The 26,636-nt window shown below is 41.0% G+C and overlaps 1 protein-coding gene across 1 annotated transcript in view; it reads right to left on the reverse strand.

Moving 5' to 3' along the window:
• The window catches only part of fam20cb (FAM20C golgi associated secretory pathway kinase b), a 55,783-nt gene that overhangs the window by 26,334 nt on the left and 2,813 nt on the right, over positions 1 to 26,636 (reverse strand). The window contains exon 3 of the mRNA XM_053864468.1: positions 21,662 to 21,740. Coding sequence (XP_053720443.1) covers positions 21,662 to 21,740 — 79 coding nt within the window. The remainder of the gene's footprint in view (positions 1 to 21,661; positions 21,741 to 26,636) is intronic.

The raw sequence follows: 26,636 nt of genomic DNA on the forward strand, positions 1-26,636 counted from the left end.
ATAGACTGATATGATGTGGACAGATAAGTGAAGAATGCCGATATATCGGCCAAAGTGACATATCGGTCGACCTCAAATGTTCAATTTTATCTGAGATAGTCTTCCTTCAAAATATGTTATTCAGCCTGTGGTTTTTGTGTCATGTGTCACACGATCCGTACCACATTATTTTGTCATATGCTGTCTCGTGATACACGTAGCTTTATGATATTAACCATGTTATTTTGTGATACTTCAGAAGGCAGACACTATAAAAGGTGTGGATGATTGTTAATGATGGCAACAAGTAATAATAACATGAACAATAACAATAATAAGCGACACAATGGAGATACTTGAGTAAATATAAAAATCCTAAAACACAATGTTCTCCTCATTGTTCAGAAAAATATATTTTGGCCAGCCACCTCTTCTCCCACACTTAGACCGATCACCATCAGTTTCTGTATTGTTTACACGTTCTTCTAACCTGTGGTCTTGGAAGTCACAAAACCTGTTCCACCCTAAACTCTTCTTTCTTTGGAAACAACAGACCTTTATACCACAACACAGGACCCCCCCAGGAACTGTTTCTCAACTCACTGTTTGTCATTGTGCTGCTTCACACAGCAAACACCAAGCATCTGACTGTGCAAACAGCAACTGCACAGGTTGCCAGGCACGACAAGTCGTCCAATCTCCATGCCAAGTCTTGCCATCAAATATCATGGCAAAATTTAATAACACAAACACACACACGTGGATGTTGCTAGGATAGGAGCCAGGGGATACACACAGATTCACACTAGCTCCCTGAGGATGCAGGGATGAGTCAAGGTGATTAAGCGCATGTACATACGCGCAGATATATAGGTGGACATTTGCATTTCAAGTGCAGGAGGTTTTGTGCAACACGGCCTTAATAAGAACACACAAGATAGGCCGTCTTGCTGGTTGTGGCATCACAAAGTGACGAAGACGTCTGCCTCCTCTAAACCCATCAAGCACTTCACAGCTGATAGATGAGAGCTCGCAGCTACAGGCAACACAACTGAGAACAAAGCAGACGCTCTGTGCAACATTGTACAGTCCGGCGCCAACTAAACCCCAGAAGAACCTTTGTATCGCTCTGCTCTTTGTGTCAGACTTATCATGCCTCTCCTGAATGGTGGCAACTAATAGAATTATGAGGCTGGAATGAAAGGAGAAGAGAAAGGCGACGATGTTAAATGGATTTCCTGAAGATGTCGAACGCTGTAGCCATGACAGTGTCTCGAGGCGACGTGTCTGACATGAAATGAACTCACAATCAGCACGGCAAAAAGAGATTCATTGACAGCGAGGCTGGCGAGTTATCGCAGTGTGACTCCCCTCCAAAGAGGTTTCAGTTTGCTTTATACAGAAAACAAACATGCACATGGTCAAACAAGGTCGGCGAACAGATGATTGATTAAGGCTTCTGATTTGAACTTTGGACAGTTGAATTCACCAGAACAAAAATGGTTAAGTATAACGTCAGAAAAGCAGCTGTAGAGACACAACTTCAGAGGGTGAGAACCCATGCGTCTCCACACAAAGACATGAAGTGCCATGGCAACTCTCGAATCTTTTCATCCCAACAATATTCATACATACAAAGTCTTAAGGCCCATTTATGCTATTTCGGCCCGTTTCCACTAAGCTTACAGATATGGACCAAACGGAGCACAACACCAGAAACCATGCGGGCAGTGTTGCTGTTACTACCGGATACGTAGCTCTAATGTGACACGAAGAAGAATAAACAATGGTGGGAATCGTCCGTCCTCCAGTCGCATTATATTTAGCGGCATCACCGACCACTGCTTCCTACAACGCTGCCTCCATTTTAGTACATTATCAATACCTCTTCCACAGTCAGTGACGCTTGAAACAAACAGGCACGGTATAATTTCATAGTTAAAGGGAGCATTTAAGCTTTGTTATGGTTTGGAGATGAGGCGTGGCCCCTGCTCTGTGGGATGACACATCATTCATCAGTTTGACTGTGACAGAAACAGTATATCCACCGAGCCGGTTACCTGTTTGACAGCATTTATTTGTCTGTCCATTACAAAGTTATTGATTTCAATATTTAAAAAAAAAATTGTAAATGGACTAAGAACAGATGATCACATTTTAGCGGTGTTACGCATTACCATCTGGATTAGTTTGGCTCTTACCACATCCTGCTGTGTTCAGAACAAAACACAATATAATCTATGAAACTTCATTGTGGCACAAAAAATGTATTCAATCCTCATTCAATCAATGTTGTTTCAGAGTTGCTGTAGAAAAGTACGTGAGGCTTGCCAACTCAGACACAAATTACACCATAGGTGGGAATGAGCTGCTTGGCAGAGGTCTGCATCACCAGTTGATAAATACTCTGAATTAACCATTGCAAAAACAGCCTTGAATGAGGGGTTATAATAGTTTTATGTTCATGGCAATTTCTGACTTATCAATACAGGCTAGAGTGAAAGCTTTATGGGACGGCAGAGACAGCCGCCATGGTGGTTCAGAGACAGTCGTTCTGAAGAGCACAAAGTGTCTGTGTTTGGATGCAGCTTTTGGGTAATACCAACACAATCCTTGTGTGTCGTATTCCAAGAGAATGATTTTGTCCCAGTTACATGTTGATGCCATCAGACTCCCTCGGACCCCGAACAAAGTCATCCTTTTCTGCTTCTTGTCTTTCATGTTGGATGCATTAGTGACAGGAGAGTAATCAAAGCTGCCATTAACGTCTGGCCATTTCCTCTGCCCTCGTCATGCAGGCCCACAGGGTAACGTTGGCTTCAGACGGACCAAGGGGGAGGAGGGGAGGTGGGAAAGGGGGGGTGATCAAAACCACTCAGCTAATGGATTTTCCTCATTTCCTGTGGTTTTGGACTTGAAAGATAGAAAATCTGATGCAACGAGCTGTGATTTGTTAAGTGAGTTAAGTCTGAGGCACACACACACACACACACACACACACACACACACACACACACACAATCGGTGTGACGATCAAATGTTTAAACTGACCTGAATTATGGAAAACCAAGTGTAAAGAAGACCCAAAAGACGGATTTGTTTTCCGAGACAAATGAGTGAGTCAATAGCTGCTAACTCTTCTCTGTAGTTCATAAATGTAAATAATTCATTTGTTCAGTACAAGAGAATTCATATTTATTTTATATTTTGCCCAATAGAAATAATAATCCCTGCTGTATGTAGGGATTATTTATTATACATGCTAAAGATTTTGCAAGTGGTTGAAAACAATTTTTAACTATAACAACCTACATTTTGTATCACGGTACATCAACGTAAGCTTAAACAGTTCTTTGACACAACATAATAAACGTATTGTGACATTCTAGTGTATTATGGCTGCTTTAAAAAATCCATGCAACCTACACAATTTAGGTCCTTCATAAGTACTACTGCTCCCGGACAACTGCACAAATCATGACTGATCCCCTTTCGTTTCATGGTATTTATACTTGTCAACCACCTCTTCAACATGCATTCAGCAAGTGTAGTTCCACAGTAATATTCGCTGTCGAAAAGCTATTAGCGACACATGACTGTGACAGCAGTGCAGCACAAATTGCAGCCCCTTCACAACATGGCGTTAGAATGTGCCAATGGAGCTGCCAACCGTGGGTCAAGAGGGTCATTAGCTCTCCTGAAATTTCAAAAGCAACAGGATTAGCCAGTAAATGAAGCGTAGAAATTGCAGTACCATGCCAGATGACAATAGATGACAATTTACACAACAACAATAAAAAAGCCTATATGGCAGTCGCTTCCTCTTTAACAAACATGGCGCCCCACTTGACTCACCATGATAGTTGTTCCGCTGTGAAGCCAGGATCAGAAAAATTGCAGTCCAATTTTCAGCGCCGCCATAAAACATAATAATTAATGGGGCAATTTGGCTAATGCTATTCAATTTAACAACGACCTAGCATACACCGCATGGCCACTAGCGCCTGACAGACGGGAAAATGGAAGGAGAGGTCTGAGGTGGTTGGTAAGCCACACAAAAAACAAACATAGTTATTAAACTTGGCTCAGGAGACATTCAAAATCTAGGCTTCCCTCAATGCCACATTCAGGCATCTAAGCAGTAAACCACAACATCACATTGGCCCTGCATTAAAGTGAGATACCACTCCCATCGCAGCCCTCCATTCACAACTGCTTACAATACAGGGAACACAGCAGAAAGGAACGCAAAAGAAAAATGACTCTTACATCCGCTAGAAATGTCCCATCAAATCCAGTTCAAGTGGCTCGTGCTGCTGTGCGCTGTCGGCCTTCTACATTGTCTCACGCTGTTTGAATCACATTAGATCAGTTTCTGGAAAGTCCGTGATTAAAGCAACACGGGGGAGTTACTCAGGTGTAAGTGAAAGCTTTAAAATCATTGTATGGTAGACAGATCCCTTTGCTGGAGTCGGGGATTAGTAAATGCACGGTGCTTTCGGCACTGAACCTCAACTCCTGTCTGCTTTCAGGACTAAAATTAGCTGCTTTGCTCCCACACACAAACATAACACACCCAACGGTGCATTCAGTGACCTCGTAATTATGAAGGCTGAACATTTCACAACTATGATTATGAAACATTTCTACACACTTTCTGTTTTCCATAGTGTGACAAAAGACACACAAGGCAGGTAAATGAATCGCAAATATTTAGAAGGACAACTGCTTTATCTATTGAAAGTCAAAAAATCAAATGTGAAAAGATTACATTCGGCTGAATCTATGTTGAAAAATAGAAGCAAAAAACAATAATACTGCTACTAAAAATTCCAAAAAACTGCTAAAGAAAGCTAAGAGCTACCATGGTCAAGAATGGATGGACAGAGAAGGTACTGTACGCTCGAGGATTTAACATTGATTCGCCGATATTATTATCTCACTTTTCAGGCATGTTTGCATGTTACTCGTGACACTGGTCATATTTAAAACTAATGATATTACAATATAAACATGTGCTCTGCACTTGCATTTAATGGGTGCCCACGCTTATTGATAAAACATGATGTTTATTTTGAAGCTCTGCAAGAGTCTAGGATCAAAACACAGTGGTAACAGTGACTATAATCCAAAACTGACTGTCTATTTACTCTGTCTGCTTGAAGTTGCACTTCATATTAATAATTAAAGCAAAAGCTGATTGTTCTCCAGCACAATTTCAAGAAAAGTCATTTATCATTGTCGACGTGATGCACATAAAACAAGAGAAGAGGAGGGCTGTGCTTCGACATGTCTGTCCTTGAAAGCCCCTGAGCAACAGAGAGGGTCTTTGGTGTCTCTGATGGTTTGTTGAACAGCAGAGGAAATCACAAACTGACAAGTGAGCACCAGCAAAAAAACACAGAAAAGTAGGTTAGCAAGGACGCAGGAAAAGCAAGTGAACAATAACAACTGCAGTGGGGCACAAATAAAGCAACTTTTGGTTGCATTTAGCCCAAGGAGGGAAGGAGCACTGGATGTGAGTGACCATGAACTGGGTCTGTGGTGTTCGGAATCTCAGGGCTGCGTTTGGTAAATTGGTGGGTGGGGAACATGTTGGCTGTTGATAAGCAGATAGAAAACAGGGCCGAGCGCCTATAAATAAACTATAAATACACATAACGAAACCTTGGAGCCATGAGATGGAGGGAGGGAAGAGAAGAAAGCTGGAGGCACGGAGCTGAAAAATATTCAATAGAAGTATGCAGGAAGTGGAAGAGGGATGGAGACAAAAATAAACTTCCACAGAAAAACAAAACAAGAATATGTATTAAATGAGGACTGTATTGGATAGATCCAAGTGGAAGTGGAAAAACACATTGGACACTGTGTCCCTTGTTCACAAGTTAGACTGCACTACAATAACAAGCCAAAACGGCTGAGAAGGACACAAAAGTGACCTTGTAAAGTGTTTATAAGCAGCGTCTGGAGCTTTTATGGGCAGAAGAAAACACGTTTTTCTAGCTTAGGAACAATTAGAGATGGATTCAGATTTTCCAGGGATGAGAAGGCAGAAAGGCAAGAAACTGGCTCTATGGGAGGAGCAGGGTGATTTTCTTTTGGCTGGATGTCTCATATTAAGAACAAACAAGGCTTTCAATCCTGCTTAAGCCACGGAATGAGAGGTGTGGCTCAAGAAAAACGAAGTAATGGTATTATAAAAAGGAGCGAGGACGAAAAGAGACAGTGGGTGGGTGGGTGTATTTCTCAATACAAGCAGACATGAGAATGAGGAAGCGCATTGTGCGAACAAGACAAAAGACAATTGAACAAAAAAATGACTGAATGAATATCAGATTTTCTGTGGTGTCTGACTTCCGTGCTGAAAACACAAGGTGTCATCTTTTCGGCAGTCGATCAGCAAATTGAAGATGTCTTCGCGCCATGTGTTTGTCAACACGATAAGAGTCTGAAGAAGTTTGAAACCATTTCTTTAACTGACACACATGGAGAATTCTTGTTCCTTAGCACCGGCCTATAACTTCAGAGCACCAGGGATCCATTTTGATAAAGGTTCCTGACACAGCTCAAACTTTACAAAACATACAATCAAATCACAAAAACAATTTCCATGATTCAAGAAAAGTCGGCCAGCCAGTACCATAGCCAGTATTCACAACCTGCACCACTACCGTGTCATTGCCACTAGATAACCAGGTAGCTAGGTCAGTGGCGTTTTACAGTGTTGTACTCATCAGCTGTCAAATATGTTTCAAAATGTCAATTAACTACTCCAGTTAGTTCTGTATTGATCCATATTTTTTTTTGCACTTTCAATCCAATCCGATAACCGAATTCCGATATCTGCAGATGCAGGTATTATTCCAATCCCATACCAGAGCTCTGTTTGATTCCGGTTGCTTTATTATTTTCTTCATGATCGTTGAATGGTGTATTGGAAAAGGCAACTTGAGGACCAGAAAAGACTTGTTCATCCTGTTGATGAAACGACAAAAACTAGCCACAAATAAAACACAAGGCAGTGCTTCATTTGAACAGCAAAATGACATACATATTTGAAATAAAAGTACAAAAACTGACATTAGACAGGTTTCTGAAGTACAACGACATACATCAGACTGACTTAATGACGCAATCCACATTGGAGAAGTGAAAATCTTTGACACAATGTCTGGCTACGCTCTTTGTTTACAAGCAGAGGTACCTTGCTCAACCGCGTCACTCTCCTGCATGGGATGGCAGCGAACACTGCCGCTCCGTATGAATGCTTAACCTATGTGTACATTGGGCTCCAACTGACTCAGAGATACCATAAACACTACACACCCTGTGCTGACTGAAAATGCCGGATCCATGTGGAAGAGAGGTCTCTCGGACACGGAACACTGTACACTGGATTGAGGTGGCTTGCATTACGGTCCTAGATCAGGTGGAGGGTTGGACAACCTGACTCAGAATGCAGCGTGTGCAATGGCCTTGTGACCATGGATTTGGACAGTTGGGTGATGACTAAATGAAAATTATTGCTGTTGTACGGATAGTTCATTTAAACACGACAAGCGGACAAGTATATGGCACCTGGCTGTTGGCTGACTAATGTAGCTGAACCTCTAACTGTACATTCTCACCAGACATGATGACACTGGTGTCAGTCATAGTTGAAATATATGCAATCCAATCTATGAAAAGCGGATCAGAGGGTTTTTTGTTACTGTCTTTCAGGAACTTTGAAAATGAAGCGGCTGTTTTATTGGACTTGCTCAAATGTTGAACGTTGAAGACCCCACTCCAGTACAGTCACAGCCCCGAACTGACTGTCATTCAGATATGGAGCCACCTTAACAGCCAAGTGTCCATCAACATTTCGCGTGTCACAGGTTTTCCAAAACCTGAAATAAGCCCTACATCACAGACTAACCGGGAGTTCGGAAGCCGAACAAAAAAAGGAAACTTATGATTGACTCACCGTGATTGACATATGTAAATTTCATTTTTGGAAATAATTGAAGCTGACACTGTTTACATTTCCATATTCAAGATAAAGTTAAGCATTCAACCCTCCCTCGCCCCTTTTCCATTACTGCGTGTTGAAAAAAGGAATGAGCGCTCAATAAAACTGCTTTTAATGTATCTCAAAATGCTGCAGAAGGAAATGCTGGCTTCAGAGCGACTAATAAATGAAGCGCTCACGCCGGACTCCTTTGCAGGAATATTTTATACGTGGGATTAAAAGTGAATGCAAAGATCAGTGTCTGGAGTGGTGATAATAACTTCAAATGATGAGGCTGCCACTCCCCCTGCAACAGAAGTCAGCCTGATTTGGCTCCAAAGCTCATATTTGAATAAGGACTGGACAAACATGCCATACGCGCACCTCCGCTCACCCCCCCTCCCTGAGTTAACTGAACACACAGCATCACAGTTGGATTCTTGCAGCACACTAATCCCTGCCATTTTGCCAAGCTGCTTTCTCCTCGCCGGCCAAACAATGCTGAAGTCACATTTCCTCCCTCGATCGCTCTCTTTGCTATTTTTGCAAACAACAACAAACCATAATCCGGCGGTGAGCTGGGCCATATGGTCGCTTCTTTATCCTTTCTTTATCCACGGCCCTGTGACATGAATAATCTGCACTGATATAACACATCGCAAACAGTGATGATTCTAAATTAATCTTCTGTCATATTTCAAATAGCTGCATGCGGTTTGGAAAAAAAAAAAACTAATAACATTTAAATATAAAATATGTGCTACAGTCATTTAACAGAAAAGTTATAGTGAAAAAAAAGTTTCAAAATGTTTTAAATGATGCTGTCTTTGCTTTGTTGACTGTGCAGTAAATCCTTGGAATTCAGTAAGGTTTTCACGCCACTGCTGTGTCTTGTTGGTGACTTTGTGGAATTTCTTGGCTTATTAATAGGCCGTCAGTTGGGCTGACCAGAAGGCAGGTTGGTGCAGCTGACAGTCACACTGTTAGAATTTGTTTCATGGCAAGAACTGCTAAGTTTAAGTAAAAAAAAAAACAAAAAACACTCTGTCAATGAAGGATTGAAGGTCAGCCAGTCTGGGAACTCACAAAAACATGAACACGACCCCAAGCATAGTACCAAGGCAATCGAATCTAATCTAATGAAGTGCCACGACCAAAGTGCCTTAACACAGTGTCAATTTAAAAACGTGTGTAGCTCATTTTGATGTTATTGATATGACCTTTAAGAACCACTCATCTCTGATAGAAAATACAAACCCAAATAACTGTCTGACAGTAAGAAGCAGGTGGGTTTACTTAGATCATATCTCCAGAGCACACACATCTGATAGCAGGTGTCAGAAAAAAACATAAAAGTCATGCACACATTTCTGCCACTTGAAGTAAAAAAAAACATCTGCTTCCATCCCTGTACAGTACAGTGTTTAGGCTTTAATAGGCTTCATTCAAATTAATGTGGAAATTACCCTCCTGTGTTTGGGAATATAAATTAATCATTTAAAAAAACAAACCAAAAAGTGTTGAATACAGGAGGATTACTGGCTTTGTTTTGAAAAACGTGCATAATAACTTAATCCAATAAATACTTATGATACTGCGCGCATTAAAAGTGAAGAGCTCAGTTTTAACAAGGTCTGTCAGCATACTTTTTCCCCCAAATCAACATATTTGGTGTGTCCTCACAAAGTCTACACCAGAAACAACTAGGTCACTAAGTGTAGGAAAATATCAATACACTCAAATATCATATCGTATTGATATTTTTACTGACATATTGCAATACCTTGTGTCACATTGTCTTGTTTAATACGTGTTTAATACTGAGGTTTTCCTTTTGTAAGTTTGTAGTGATTTTGTAGATTAAAAGAGCAATTCATTCCTCTGTTGGAATTCAAAAATTTAGTCTAGTTGGACTGACGTTGCAACAATAAACTTGTTTTCATGCACCTGTTATTGTACTGTATCGTCTGATTTTCCCCCTTTAAATGGTGCTCTTATTACAATGTTTTGTTGAAACAGTATCACAACATGGCGCAATACATTTAATAATCATTTAAGACTGCTAATAATAATTGAATCATTTTACTTATGTATGGGGATACATATCGTATTGCATCACAAGATACCTGCCAATAAACAGCTATTCTCCATTTTTCATTGTGCACTAAATCAAACTTCTAAAAGCATATAAAAAAACATATACATGAAATATCAAAATAAAATTTGGTCTCCACCATGGTCTCCATCCTGTTATGTAAACAAACTAAAAGCAGAAGCAAAAACCATCTAGACATGTTGATAAGATTAGCAAAGGTGAAACTTCTGACCATGAGGACAGAAAGAGACTGTCATCAGCATAAATGTGCCTTGCTTGCGTCACCAATGAATGTGTCCTTACTGGTCGTCCAGAAATCTGTTTCAGCTCTTAATTTAAATCCCATGACTTGCATCTCCCCTTCATTTGGCTCTTTTGACTTTCCACGTCGCTTATTTGTTTCAGATCGGCAGCGACGGCTATTGGAATGTGCAGATATTGAGTTTTCAAATTGGAGCTTTCCACTTCAATCAGGCTGGTGCAGAATGCAGCAGTGGAGAACAGATGTTGTTTAATCTGCATCTTTAGCGCAGCCAGCCTGCGTTCACACATCTTCTTTCCACTCTGACTTTTGCTTTGCTGTTTGCTAATTACGGATCACAACACGGCCTCATAACGCCACATTCCAGAACCTCTCACTGAGAGGGAGACTCTTACGGAGCCAGGGCAAATTCTAATTAGACCAAGTGTCTTTCTGCTATAAGGTCACGCTCAAGAAAACAGATAAATGCACTAAAAGTGACTCCCGAGGACGTGGCGTTATAATTAAAGCAGACAATCAGGAAAGTCGGAGAGTGATGGGCGTGCGTGGTATTTTACCTCCTGCCACATAGCAGTCTAATGGCCGCCCCAAGGTGCTTTTGCTGACACTAACTACTGCTTATGGAAGGGATGCGTTGCAGCGACAGTGGGAAGAAAAGCCCTAATAGCAAGTGAAGGTTAAGACAGAAGGCAAGAGGGGAAAAATCAGAGGATAAGCAGCGGGGAGAGTCTGATGCTGCTCCACCGCACCATAAAAACGCTGCATACTTGTGTAAAACTAGAGCTGTCTGGCCCTGTGGCAGGATGACAGATACTCTGTTTTATATCCACCACCATTGCTTCTCCAGGCCGCAGCAGCGCGCAGATCAAAACAGATTCCTTAAATATGTGTCACAAGCTGAATCCAAAGCACTTTTCTTCTAATTACAAATGCGTCTGAACAGAATTGGGACGAGACAATATCAAGAAAAAGGAAGAAGACGTTGATGAGACAAGGAAACTGCCGAGCCGTCCTAGAATGAGAGGGGCGGGGCGGTGGGGGGATTCACATTTATACTTATATATTTGCAATACCGTCAAGAAGAGCTTCGTCACGGAACATTGGCTAAAGCCACACATACTACATCTATTTATTATAATAACCAATTGCTGTGACTGGAAATGTCAACAGAAGATGTATAAATCCAGCTTTATGTAAAGAAAACAAGAGAAATGTTTGGTGTTTAGTTGTCAAGAAACCGACCTACACACCAGCCACATATTCTACATGGTGTGTAGGACTTGTTCATGTGTTTGTTAACCTGTACAAGTCACATGCCGACTAGTCAAATTTGTTGGTGGCTAGACAACTACCAAAAGAAGACATTGAAATACAATTGCCATCCGGGTGATCATCTGTCTGTGTCCTGTCAATGCCCAGATTTCCTCAAATAAATAAATGTGTTTGTAGCACAGTAAAATACATTTCCATAACGGACAACACTACTGACCTGAGAGGGAAACTTGGTCAGACTCCAGGCGGGCAAGCAGCAAAGGACATTGAAGGCCTGCCATCGACAAAGCAGGTCCAGAACTTTAAAATGCACCACTCTAACAAAGAGCGGCGGCAGGATGGAGAAAAGGTTTGCTGCTTGTGATCCAACCCAGCAGTTGGACACCACATGAGTGCTACTGCATCTCTGAGAGGATAAAACCGTCTAGTGCTGGGTACCAACCAGATAAAACTTACTTTGTACTTTATTATATTCATCCAGGTGCAGTTTTCTTGACATTGAATATCATTGCAGCATGCTCCCCTGTGAGTCAGAAAGTTGGGGAGTCATAAAAGCAGCGCACATCTCTGCAAATCAGTAGAAAACATCCCAAAACTGGCACACACAGACGCATGTTGACACTGAATCACTCCATTTGTTTCAAAAGACACAGTGTTATTTCTCCACATGGTTTTTGAGGAGATAAACAGAGAAGAACACTAAGTCCTATGTGTTTGGACGCAGACAAAGGAAAGAGGATCAGAGTTATTTAGGTTGGTGCACCAAACCTCCCAGGATGACAGGTCTCTAAACTTTTCAAAATCCAAACTGGCAACTACCATGTTCAGAAATGTGCTTCTCTTGTCGTCAACCTACTCCGGCTGTCTACGTCTCTTGAAGGCACCACAAATGCGTTCGGGAACATGCTCAACACAGCAACCAATAAAAAACATGTTCAACATATTTTTAGGGTCTATATATATATATATATATATATATATATATCACTAGGCCTCAAAATGAATCATACCTCATACGCATCCACAAGTAAATACATGGCAAAAAGTTGATATTCACCCCTGTTCAGAATTATTCATACCTGGCAAAATCTCAGCAAAAACATGTATTGATAAGCAATGATCAACATAGCAGTATGGATCAAGGGAAAACGTTCCGCTCGTTTTCAGTTTCTGATCATTATGGCCAAGAAGAAGGAGCTCAGTGAGGATCTACGTCACTGTCTTCTGCATGCCCACAGTAAAGGAAAACACAATAATGAATTGCTGTTGCTTGCAGTTTTGCCATAAACAGTTGCCATTTGGAGTTCCTCCTCAAGAATTGAGGATTTGGAAGTGACACTAGAGTTCCCACTTAACTCAAGCATGTGACAACAAATGCAGCGCACGTTTGTTCAAGGACATTGATGGGCATTAAAACAGCACTTGCAGTCATGTGACGTCCTCAGTGGCCAAGCATCTGGCACTGAGCGGCGCCGCGACTGCGCCAGACCAATCAATGTCAACTCCGATCTTAAAATCGCAGACAGGAGACGGAATTTTAACGTCTGCTGTAAAGCGCAGAGACAAGATGACAAGACGAATCAAAACTCCGGAAGCACATCCTGCTCTCTAAACATGTTACGATGTTTTCTTGGTGGATAAAACATGGAATGAAAGCATACATATACTATAACTATATGTGGGGGGAGGAGATGCAATGAATCATTTTGAGAATCTAACTTAAATGTTCAATAATAATAATGATAACAATTGGTTATTATTATATATAATAATACGCAATTCCTGGTCCAATAGCTAAGGGTTAATGATAAGGCAGTTCGGTTTATTCTCTATATTTGTATGTAAATATGTAGAATACTCATAACAGCAGGCGGCACAGTGGACAGAGAGGTGCTTTAGGGAGGTTTCTCAGCTCCTCATTAAAGACCATTTTAATTATTCGGAGAAACAATGACAGAGTTTATCAGGAATTATCTCGGAGTGCAGCAGCCAGGAGAGGCTTTCCTCTGCAGCTGAACTGAATTACGTGTGTGTGTGTGCGTGTGTGTTGTCCTGGCACTCACATGCACAGATGGGAAAGGAATTCTTCCCCAGCTTTGATATGCAGATGCAGACGCTTCCACTGGCCGCAACAGTGAGCTATCTCAGCTCCAACATGGCAACATTAGAGCTGATAACATTCACCTGAAGGAGGGTTGATAAGATCATCTGCACATTCCTGATCCTGGAAGCAGAATTGTTGGGATGCAGCAGGAGCGGAAAAGCTCCGGATTAACAACAGGCATGAACATACAAAACAGGAACTTGACAGCGGCACAGTTGAGGAAAAAACCTTTCATTCAAAGACTTTTTTCATTTTAAGATTCATATTTTTTTGTGTCTTAATGTGTGTTATAAAACATACACATAACATCTCGTGCTGTAAATGTGAAAAAGGTGTTGTCAAGATGTGTTACTATTCAAGTTGTAAATATGTGGGACAACGAACAAAAAACAAATAAATTATTATTAATATCAGCCATACAAAAGAATTAAAACCAAATGCCGAAGGAACTTTGTATCATAGGTTTGTGAAAGCATAACCAGCTTGGAGCTGCGTGCAGAAAACTGCGATGGTTTAATCCCACACAGAAACAAAAGAACGGCAATAAACCCGGTGGAATAGGGATTACATACGCATACGCATGTGAAAAAATGATTTTGAAAGGACGAAATATGCTTGAAAAAAAAAAAAATATTGAGTAAAGAAAAAAGATTGAAGGCAAGTCAAATGTAATTGCAGAAGAAAAGATATGAACATAAAGAACTTAAAGATTCTCACTCTCACGTCCATCTTAACCATTGTTTTTCACCAATCTATATCTATGTATATTAGTTGCATAAGTGTTTGCTGTGCACAACTGCTCAGCTTCAAAAGGAGCTTGTTTAAACAGATTTGAATATTCTGTTCAGCAATCAGTTACTTTTAAAAATTGGCCATCAATCATGTCAAAACACAGAAACTTGGCTACACATCAGCCCACATTTAGTTACACGCTATGCCACACATAGTAGGCTTTCCAAATTTTTTTGTTCCTTCCCTCTTTTCAATGCACATGTTAAAAAATGTCTGTCAATGTCGATCAATACTTCTATCAGACTCAAATGAGAAAACTCACTCTCAGAAGAACAGGTCAAAAATTAAGAAACTTTTTGAACATTCAAATGAATGTACAATTTTACATCAGCAGTACTGATATACAAAAGCGTTGATGGTGTGTGAGTAGAACTGAGCTTTTAATTTCAAGTTCAAGGTATCCTTAACTGATAAAGAAGGAGCGCTGACATTGTGAGTCACACTTTGCTATATGTACTTTACTGGATGAAAAACAGAGGAAAAAATGCCTACACTAGTGCTATTTACATATATCATACTGTGTAAATACTGGAGACAATGAAAAAAACATTTCAATATCAGTCACAAAAGACAGCTACATTCTATTCACTAACAACTCTATTTCTACATGTCATTGGACCTACATGAACAAGATCATTAAATCCTACTCACCATCAAAGGAAAAGCCATAAGCTTGACCTTCTTGTTGGAAGTTATAAACACAAATATTTCTTCGGGTCAGCGAGTGTCTCTACTGATGATCTAATCTTCATGCGTGAAATGCAAAGCATAAATGTGGCCCACGTGGATTCTGACCCTGCTGTGGCTACAGAAGTGCAGTTGTTGTTTGTCATTTCTTCGGTATTTCCATGATAATAACTTGTTCTTGCAAGCTCATAACCATAGAGCCTTTAAATTAGAAGCATGGAATTCATGCAAATACATTTACAGTGAGCTATTGTGAGCCCGCAGCCTTTATGCGGAGCTGCATATGCAATCATTCTTTGGATAGCACGTAAATGCTGTAGGTCACGGTTCAATGGTGCTGGGTATTTCTCAAGTGTGTTTCAACATTTCCGGATCAGCGTGGTGGCAGAGTGATGGTTATTGTGTGTCTGTCCTCCAGTGGTGACGTTTGCTGCCACCCTGGTTTCTGAAAGCAGCATTTCTGAAAGCATGCTGCTCTCTTCTATGTTGTGTGAATGGCTTGTCCTGGGGCGCTCTAGCTCTTTATATCCGGACTCAAAATGAAAACACGGGTGAAGAGGACCTCGTGATGCAATATCAGAGTGAACCAGAGTACACACACTGGTTTACAACGTCAAATCGAGGATTTCTTTTGCATAAACCTCACAATATAATAGGTGGAAATGTTGTGCACTCTGCATTTCATGATGTCATTCACATGTCATAGCATTTAATGGGAGTTATTTTGCAGGCAGATGCTGTACATCATTCTTGCACCTACAGCTGAGAACTGGATTAAAAATGTACACCAAAGACAGAGGCCATGCGCTTATTCTCAAATGGTTAAACGAAAATACCATATATTTGTTCAAGTTGTTTGATGGTCGACTTTTGTCTTCAGTCACCTTGTGAATTCCAAGTTGCTACAACACAAGGTGAAAGATCTTAACATCACAGTGATTATGAAAATTCGTTTTCACTGTCAACCTCTGTCAGTTGACCTTTTGGGAAAGCTCTCATTCTTCCCAACAATTGGCTCCTGTGCTACAAAATGAGTTTTAGTTACCACTTCCTGTCTGATCAATTCACATCCTCTTGCATGTTTCTTTGTAATAGCGGTGTAAATAAGGCAAGCCTCAACTTTTACAGACTGGAAAACAATGTGGACGATCAAGATGATCAGTTTCATTCAGGAGAGATGAGATTCTCCACATCTCATCTATCCCTCCGTCTTAAGCGACGCATTTGAAGGCGAATCCAGACAGTTCTGAACAAGGATAATAAGGGTTTTTGTCGAGACATGCCCTCCCTGTCGACAGCCTCAGCTTCTTCTCTCACCTCCCACAGCTGACAGAGCCCGGTGACACGCCAACTCTCACATATTTCCCGCTAATATTTCACGTTAATCGACGTCTGCTGCAGGCTGTTATGTTGTCAATATGTTATTGACGCAAGCAAGGTGACACTACGTCGCTCCGGCCTCCTGTCTCGCCTGCATGTGGCAATCAAAAACTGACACATGGGTATGGATATAGATCTCTGTGGCAGGGGAGGACGCAGTGGAAAGCACACTTCTCTCTCCAAGGAATAACCATGATTGATTGTTGCGTAACTGAGCCAGTGGGCTGATTGACAGCTGATACAATTAAGCAGAACCAGGAAGAGACGGAAGACTGTCATTATATTAATCATCGGTCCCCTGTCGATCATCTGTGCTCGCCGTCCCACGAGAGTCAGGCAATTCAATCCACAGGAAATACTACAATGGCATTACCACTAAGCATATAAGCCATCGTGACAAAGAGGAGAAGATAAAAAACAGTTTGTGTAAAAGTGTTTTTTTCTTCAGGTGGCAGGCCACGCGCACACGACATTCTGTTCACGTACAGATATTTTGATCGCCTTTAAAGAATCCCATGAATGTACGTTCAGAATGAGTGACAGGAAATGGGACGGTGTTGTTTGATCTGAAATGTAAACAGCTGGAGGCAAAACTGATTCAAATATGGAACGTTTATCTACACCATTGTCACACAAAGCTGAAGGTGATTTACATACCAGGCACGTAATGTCGCATGAATATGCTAAATAACCTGTAAATATTATCAAGATAGATAAAGGATTCTTAATACAAAATACCGTAAAATGTCTACTCACATTTTATAATCATTTAAATCTAATACAATATTACTATGTTCAAACATTTAAGGATAATAAAAAAAGCAACTATTGTAGGTTCACAATGAAAAAAAAGTTATTATTATTTTATATCACACAATTCCTGCTCCTTAAACTGTCAAAATGACTCTATTTTCAGTCTTAATGGATCACATGACTGCGTGTTAAATGACCATAAAAACATAAAAAGGAAACTTTCTGATAACCCTAAAAAATAAATCTACATCCGTTCCGAGCACTGGCTAAATTTCGCTCAAAGCAATGCCGGAGTGATAAATTATTTTTTTACGAATACAAAGCAGAAAATATAGAAAAAAACTCCTGGAAAATTCCTGCCTGAGCTCGAGGCAAAACTGGATGACGAAGAGCATAATCCGGCCGAGTCATCAGGCGGTGCGCTAGTCAGGTTACAGTGCTGCTGTTGTGACAGAAAACACAATAGTGGTGTTTCCTGCTGCATCCTTGAGCAGCACCGTCCTGAGACGACTGCAGCTGAAGCCACGAGCGCTTTGTTACTTACAGATATTGCTAGACATGTTGTGGCTCACTTAAGACTCGCATGGTTTTCGTCTGGAGAGCTGAACCGCAGACGGTGAATCAGGGCTTTCCTCATGCTCACCACAACAGTCTTACTGCACAGATATTAAACTAACAATACTTAACTATAATCGATGGCTGAACTGTGCAACGTATGCACTAACAGTTGCTTTTCAAATTCATTTCTTTGCCGACATGCGTATAACATTTTGGCCCTATACCCCACCTATACACTTTCGCCATATCTGTGGGATTGCTTTGAGTCCAAATCAAGCTTCATTCATTATGTTTTTTAGACTAATGGATTTGACTATTTTAACCGTAACAAGGAAAAAAGCTGTGTATCTTTGGACCAAATTACCACAGTGGGCGTCTCACTACAGTAGACACTCAGAGTGACAGGTGATTGGACAAAATGGGCTGTTTTCTTTCACATGAACTGCCTACTCCAAACAAAAAAAAGTATTCCTATGTTGACAGAAGCAACAGTATGTGAAAAAAAAAACTATCTGGAACCCTTTGAGAGAAAATACACAAAGCGAGACGGCAAGGTGGATCAATAATACAAAGATTTTGTGTTCTGTACATGTGAGAGAGTGCCGATTGAAAACAGATTTCTACCGAGATGGTGCAGGAGTGATGGAGGGTGCCGAGCAAAAGAAAGGCAGCGCTGATAAACAGATAGAGCCAGAGAGCGAGGGAGCAGTTTTGCAGTGATATGGTTGGTTGGAGGGCGGATGGTTAGCGTACATGCCGCCTGCCTTGCTGCCTGATTGCCTGACACACATTTGCATCAGAGGGGAGCAGACTTTGATCTCGCAGCCTCTGTCTTCAGAATTCAGCGCGTGGAAACACACCAGCAGTGGAGGGGAACGACGGGATGATGATGGCTGTTAGGAATGTGACGTTTCATGGAGCAGGAATGACTTTGCGTATCAGTCAGTTTCTTGAGGTCGGTGCTAAGGAGCAGACACATGGCAGCACGCGCTGCTTTGTTTTGCTAAAGTGGAGCGGATTCAAGCAGAAGGGTATGAATCCCCCCTCTCTCCCCACTGCTCTTGCACACTCTTCTCTTGCTGCTTTTGCACTTCAGGATTATCAAGCATCCGGAAATGACATCAGCTCTGATGAGCGCAACTGTCAGGCAGCACATTTGCTTCAACTTCCTCACCAAAATGCTTTTGTCGGGAATTGTCATTTCACATTTTTGCATCTGGATTCTGAACATCGGACAGCGCCTCTGATGGTGCATCCACCCCCTGTCCTCTTCTTGCTTTAAGGCCTTAAATGTGTGGGTATTTTGCATAACTTTCCAAATATGGTGATGATCTGAGCTTATTATTGCAAGATATACTGGTTGGATTGGTACAGACCAGCCACTAACCCAAGCAAGTGAAGCCTCGATGCACCTTCTCAGGCTCTTCCTACTCTCCTGAGGGTATAGTGAGGAGTGCTCAGGCAAATGCGAGCAGTCATCTCTCAAACATGTCCAGGAGCCTAAACCACCTGCGGCAATGGAAGCTACTCCGAGCTCCTCTCAAATGACTGAGCTTGATACTGAAGGAGCAAAAATCGAATGGTAAATCTCTATCTGGCGACTCATTAAAGCAGACTCAGCATGGAATGGATACCATGAACGCACCACTCCTGCGTTTGGCTAAGTGGATCACCGATCCTGCCAGTGAGACCACCGCAGTTAGTCCTGCCTGAGGCTCAATGTTGAGCTTATTTGTTGCATTTGGAGTCATGATTGTCACTGACATGTCAAACGCCTTCCGAGGATTAAATTTGCTACAGAAACGCGCAGAAAGGTTTCGCCATATTTTTGTGATTTTGAAGGAGCCACATGTAGCTTCAGACCCTCATGTTAGATTATGGAGTATACAATCGCTCGAGTATACACTCTACAGACATGTTTATACTTTGTCATTGAAGGTCAACCCCACAAGCCGTGTCACAAGCAACTGTGAGAGATTTCTCCCTGGACTTTAGAACATCACACATTCTGCCCTCTTCTCACTCTTCATTTGCCCTCTGTGCGTCTGACCTTGACACCAGTGGCCCCTCTTGTTCCTCCCTGCCCCGCCATCCTGTCAGGATGATTTAAAGCTGGTTGCGTCTGGGGTGACTAAGTGTGGTTTCATTTGAAGTGGTAATTACGACAGTCTCTGAATAGCTTTTCCTCCCACGGAGTGAAAAAGCTCCACTACCTATCATCCGCAGGCTTAACCCTGCTCTCCATGCCGACTCGCCGCCGCCAAACACCGGACTGTGTAGAGACCCATTAACCCACAATTAAATTACCGTCCCCATAACAAAGACAGGGTGACAGTTAAATCCACCAATCAGGGACGGATTAGGAGGAAATCACACTTCTCCTGGGATGACTTATCGTCTAAATATGACAGCGATGGAAAGCAAATCCAACACCACATCCAGTATTTTCTACTGGGTTGATTCATTTCTGCTGATGTTAGGCAACAGAGGAAAGGCAGACTTCATCATATGTGGCACATATTTGACACGATCCAGAAGTATGTGTGAAGTAAAGCCTCAGCTCTGTTATTAGCCTGTTATGTCAGAAGCTGAGGACAGAAATGTGTATCCTGCCACTGAGTCACCATCTTTTGACTGTTAAAACAACACATCCAATCGCGCAGTAAAATTGCCCGAAACGTGTCAGTCTTGGTGGGAAGCATGTTACGGATAAGAGCAGGGGATTGGTGACAACTTAGAGGTGATTGGATTTGATGGCGTTCTGTAGTTCCACATGGATTTAGGAAGGTTTTACTGTATAGGATTTTTCCACACAAGCTTCATTCAGAACTAGCTGAAAAAAAAGAAAAAAAGTAAAATAATAAAGTTTTCCTTCTGCTTTTTAAAAATGTAACTCTCAATTTCTGTCTCTCCAATAATGAAATATGCAACATATTACAGATAATTTAAAGGCATGTTGAAATAATATTTCGTCACAGAAAACATAACACCAAAATGCCCTTCATCACAAATAGAAGACTTCTTAATTAAATGTTCTTGCATGTACTTTAAGACTTTTTTTTAAATTAAAAAAATATACAAATTATTTTTTACACCATTAGAGAACTAGTACTAGTCTGGCTTACATCAAAACTGGAATAAAATATTTTCAATTATGTTCAGCTCTACTGTACGACTGTACCGGCTTGTTAGCAAACTACCAGCATCTGTCCAAGCAAATGCATTGCTTCAAGCCATTTCATAATCCAATGTGAAGAGTATAAAGTGATTAAATGTTATTTACAACAGCAGCGTTGATCAGCAGCTGTCAAAGCAAACAATGCTTGATATCGGATGAATGAAAGCGTCGCCTCAGGACTGAAGACTGTCTACACCGACTGAGGGATGAGAGGTGTCATCTGAAACAGCCCACAAGGTGAAAATTCCTGCGCAACATTTAGCTGTGACACAGCAGAGTGATGTCGGCCTTCCTTCCAGTGTGAAGGTTGTGCTGAAATGAAAGCCATTTGATATTGCTGGAGAGCAGAATGAGGCGAGGAGATTGGCCTGGTGAACAGAATGAGTAGGTGGTCCGCGAGGAGAGAGCCAGCCCAGGTGGAGAGCAGCATACCTTGATGTTTTCAGCAAAATGACAGATTTTTTTTTTCATCTTTCTTTTTTCTCTATATAGGTGACAGCACAGCTTTCTCACCACCAAGACGGATGAGAGGACAGATGGTCCGGAGTGGCCCTTTTATATAACTTGACGGCATGAAACTGCGCCACAGACGGAAGAGCAATGACACTTACTTCATTGGTTTGAACAGAGCCTGGCCGTAGTTGTGGAAGGTCATAATGAGTTTGAGCTGAGTTCCTCCTGACTTCATCGCTGTTGGAGGGAAAACAGACCATCAATATCACCATTCAATATTCACAAATAAAGGCGTATGCAGTAGGTCAAATATTAGAGCCACTTAAAACTGGCAAAAATGTGTTTTAAACAGATAATATGTCACAGTTGAAAGTCAGTTTGTTGTGTGTCTTAGGTGTTTTTGTTCTCTCTGATGTCGTATTACACAATAGTGTAAAACAATGGGTAAATTAACATATTGAAATGATCCGGATCCTAATTGAGTGACCATAATCACATTCTCCCGGGGATAAAACAAAAAAAAAACCTGTCACTTAATAGCAAAGTCAACACATATCAACCTTATCATTGGCACCTCAGGTTGCCAAGACAAAGAAGCCCCAAAGAAAACTGACAGATCACAGAGACTACACTTCCCCAACAAGGTTCTCCACAACCAACAACTATGTGGTCTGTTTGCAAAACAAAATCCAAAATTCAAGAAGGTTTTCCTCCTTCAGTTGTATGGGTTTTTATCACTGCGGCTCATGCACTGGCTTCTTTTCAGAAATAGAAAAAAAAAAAGAAAACTCGACTTCATAAAACAGCATACATACAACTGAACAACCAAAATAAATCAATCTTTTATGTGACTATGGCGACAAAGTGCGCTGCTGTTGTTTGACTCCAAGAGTTGAAGCAATGATCCAATATCACTGGCGGCATAGAGGTTAGAATTCCGAGCATTCGCCAGGTTTCAGATCAGGGAACTTAATTTGTGCTGTCAGCCAACAAAAAAGTCACATTATGAATCATTGCCATAATGCTTTCCACTAGGATATATACGCTTAAATGCACACTCACTGTTTTACCATGCAATTTTGCTAAATACATTTCTTGTGAACGCTACATAAATTGTCTGTTGAGGTCACGTGGCATTCTCGATGTGTATTTCAAGTATTGGAAATTTTGTTGTGAAATGTGATGCACTACTTAATAACCCAAAGCTCTGTTGTTATAATGATTCAGCAGTAATAAACTTTATGGAGCAGGCAATTGAAATACAAGCGCACTCCAATCTGCTGCATCGCTTTATTGACCGGCATGATCCACATGTTAGAGTCCAACAGCAAACAAGGGTAGGACAGAACCGCAATACCATTGACACAAGAGTTAATGAAAGGATTGATAAGCTTGAGTGGAGGTAGTCGAATTACAAGATGCTTCATCAGCAAAAAAAAAAGGTCATTTAAATAAAAGAAAAACAATGGTTGATGATTGTTGCTGTTGAAAACTTAAGTCACTACTTTGTGTCTCACTTTTTTTTTCTTTGAAACGGGTTAGGGTTAGTGTACAGAGTTTGGCCCCCTTACCTCAACAGTCACTTAATGTTTAACCTTCTCCATGTTTGAAATTCTAAACTCCGAATTCAGTTCCTAACTGTGTTGCTTTCATAGGACTGTCATTGCTGGTCACACTGGTCTGCATTTATTTTTAGACATAGTGACGCGTTATACAACCCAAATTCCTTTTGACAAGCCGAATGGTGTTTTCTTGTTTGATATTTGTCCCTGTGCCGTGTGCGATAGCAGCACGTAAACAGCAACCCCACTGATGATCTTTTTTGGTGTGACGAGGAATGAAAGTGAAGGAGAGGAGAAGGACGACGAGCGCTCACCCAACACTACCGCTTCCTCTCCTGTTTACCTGCCTTTTTTATTCTCTGGAGAATTGCTTTCTCTTCTGGCTCATATTTCTCTCTTGAGCCGTCCTGTTCTCTTGCTTTTTTGAAAAACATATAATGAATTCAAAAGGCACTTGTGGGACTTGGGCAGTGGGAATAACAAACACTCCAACATTTGTTAAAAACAGAACATAGAGCGTGTTATTCTCAGCTGATATAATTGGAAAAGGTGTCTTTCTGTGACATTTTACTCCAAGGAAATCAATGATGTTTCATTGAGGGGAAATGTTTTACAAAAGTCAGTGTGCAAGACAAATCAAATGCACAGTCTCAGCCTGAAGTTTAGAAAATACCAATTTGAAGAAGCTTTTTAACTCGGAAAGGTCTGCATTGTTATACTCGTATGGAACATCTGTTGTCTCTAAATTGATTTGAAATTACGTTTCTGGGCGTAAATAAACATCCAATAAGTCTTTGTTATATTGTGCAATCACGGAAGCCCAAGTTTTGAGTTTTGGGCTCGACCAGATTTAATTTAACCCTTCAAATCTTCATGTAAATCAAAAAATATTGAAGCAATGTTGATCAGCAGAGGTGACCTTTTCGAGCTCAGGTCATTATTGCCAGGTTTTATATGTTAAATTTTCCTTTTAACTGAAACTTGATTCAAATATTTGGCCCTCACAACGCCGTACTACCAGTGTGTAATGAGAGTTCAGTATGAGTGCCAGAGTGGAATTTTTTTCTTTACAGAAAACCCAACACTAATGCACACTATGAAGTGATGTTTTGGTTCAGATGTCCTGTTTTAAAAAGCTACATTCAATTAGAGGAGCGATTCATTCCTCTGTTGGAGTGTGAAATTTAACTGAAGGACTAGCTGGACTGACATCATAACAATAAACTTGTTTTCATGCACATAATACTGTCCTGTACTTGCATTCTGATTTACCCTCTTAAAACGATGGCTCTAATAAATTGGAACGGTATCACCACGCCCTTATCGGGATACACAACTTACCTGCCAATATACACAGTAGCCCTATTCACTTGCTACTTCACCACAGTCTTGTATATGTTGACAATCTTTTATATCTGAATATAAACCAGAAAAATAAAATTCAATGGCGCTTGATGTTGTGCAAAACTGGTCCAATTTCACCTGGCATATTCTGGCAGAGCGTTTGTTTTCATGTTACAAGAAAGTGGTGCGTGATCAGGTCCCAGGACATTAGGGCAGTTTGTCGCCACCAGCTACAGGAACTCCAGAGGGACAAAACCGACTGTTGAGTCTGCTATTATTATCATGAAAAGTGTGTATATATATATATATATATATATATATATATATATATATATATATATATATACACATACATACACAGTGGTACCTTGGTTTTTCAACATCCCGGACTTCAAACAAATCTGAGTTTGAATAAAAATGTTTTTGCTTCGGATTTCGAACGAAATCCAGAACTCGAACGCCCCCGAAAAAAGCTGGAAAACCATAACGTGCACGGACCGATCAGCTGACCCACGACGCACTTTGTTATTGTGTATAACGCAGCCTCTGTATGCAGACGTGTCCCGTTAGCTACATTTACTGACTGTTTTTTCTTCATATTGAGGAGTAAAAACTTTCCCGTCTCCGCACTGGACCGTGGTAGAGTGTCACAGGGGAGGTGCTCGCTCTCCACACCTCCGAGGCTGGAGCGCTCACTCCAGGGTTTGATGTCCTGTTGTGGGCTGGAGCTGGGACAGGGATGAGGCGAGTCTCGGACAGAGTGTTACTTGGTTTATGACTTTGTCACAGCCAAACTGCACAGAAGCACACATTCAGAGCTGGACACACACCGGGCACCTCTTCACTTCTGGAGAGACGTCACTCACTCGGCAACCCCTCCCACATGCAGCGGCCACACACATAGAGGAACAGCGCACCTGCAGCAGACACTCCACATTCACTCCTACAAAAGGCTTGGAACGCATTATTTCTTTTTCCATTCATTGTAATGGGAAAAATCGATTCAGATTTCGAACAAATCGCTTCTGGAACGACCGTCTGGAACGGATTGTGGTCGAGAACCGAGGTACTGTGTGTATATATATATATATATATATATATATATATATATATATATATATAAATATACACACAGTACCTCGGTTCTCGACCACAATCCGTTCCAGACGGTCGTTCCAGATATATATATATATATATATATATATATATATATATATATATATATATATATATATATAAAGAATAACAAACATTGACTTTCAAGTAGTTTTCACATGTAAATCAGAAACACTCAATGACATTTCTGTTTAAGGAATTGACTGATGTGCTGATGTGACAGGGTTGCAATCAGAAGTCACTGGATGATTTCACGAGTCACTCCCAAAGAAAAACACATGACTGACTTCGGTGAGCTTTTTGATAATGACAGCTCAAAAGAATTCATACTACATAGCATGAGGAGGCACCCTGTCCTTTTCAATAATAACCAAGTGCACGAGGTTTTCCTTGGTATCCCGCCTGTGTCACTGCCATATAATTACTCAACCGTGTACTTAGCTAGCTAGAGACACCGCTTGCACTATCCACCCTGTTAGAGATCAAGACAAATCTCAGGAAAGCAGTCCATATTTTAAGTAGAAGGCAGGGAAAACGATGAAAAACACATTTGGGTTTTCCAGCAGGAATGTCTGCTTCATAAATCCCACTGAGTAATTAATCTTTGCTATGGGCCAGTTAAAGCTTTGTCATTGGCAAATAAACCTAGATTCTGTAATCGCTTTACACATCCAGAGCAAAGACGGGCGACCTTGAATCCACCAGCGTGGAATGTGGGATGTGGACTGAGCCAAAAAGAGAAGACAATCTCATGTAAATGTAAGCAGGGTGGTGGGGATAGAGGACCAGAACGGGGCATGCAGCCGGATTACCGTCTGGTTCCAGTGCTGCACACACGTATACGTAGATTTACAGCATGCTTGTCAATCACATTAATTGAACATCACAACACTATTGTATGAAGCGCTCTGGTTTGATCAAGATTTTGATCAACATTTGTTGGATACAACTGTGTACTGTTCTATTTTATACATCACACTATTAAAGGGTCAAAGACTCATCACTGCTGACGCTATCGGAGGATTTAATGACCTCCAACAGCTGTGGTCACAGACAGCAAACAACTAGCTAGAAGTCTCCCATAATTTTGTTTTTTAAAATGAAATAGATG

Source organism: Synchiropus splendidus, chromosome 1, assembly GCF_027744825.2.
Source record: "Synchiropus splendidus isolate RoL2022-P1 chromosome 1, RoL_Sspl_1.0, whole genome shotgun sequence".
Lineage (NCBI taxonomy): Eukaryota > Metazoa > Chordata > Actinopteri > Syngnathiformes > Callionymidae > Synchiropus > Synchiropus splendidus.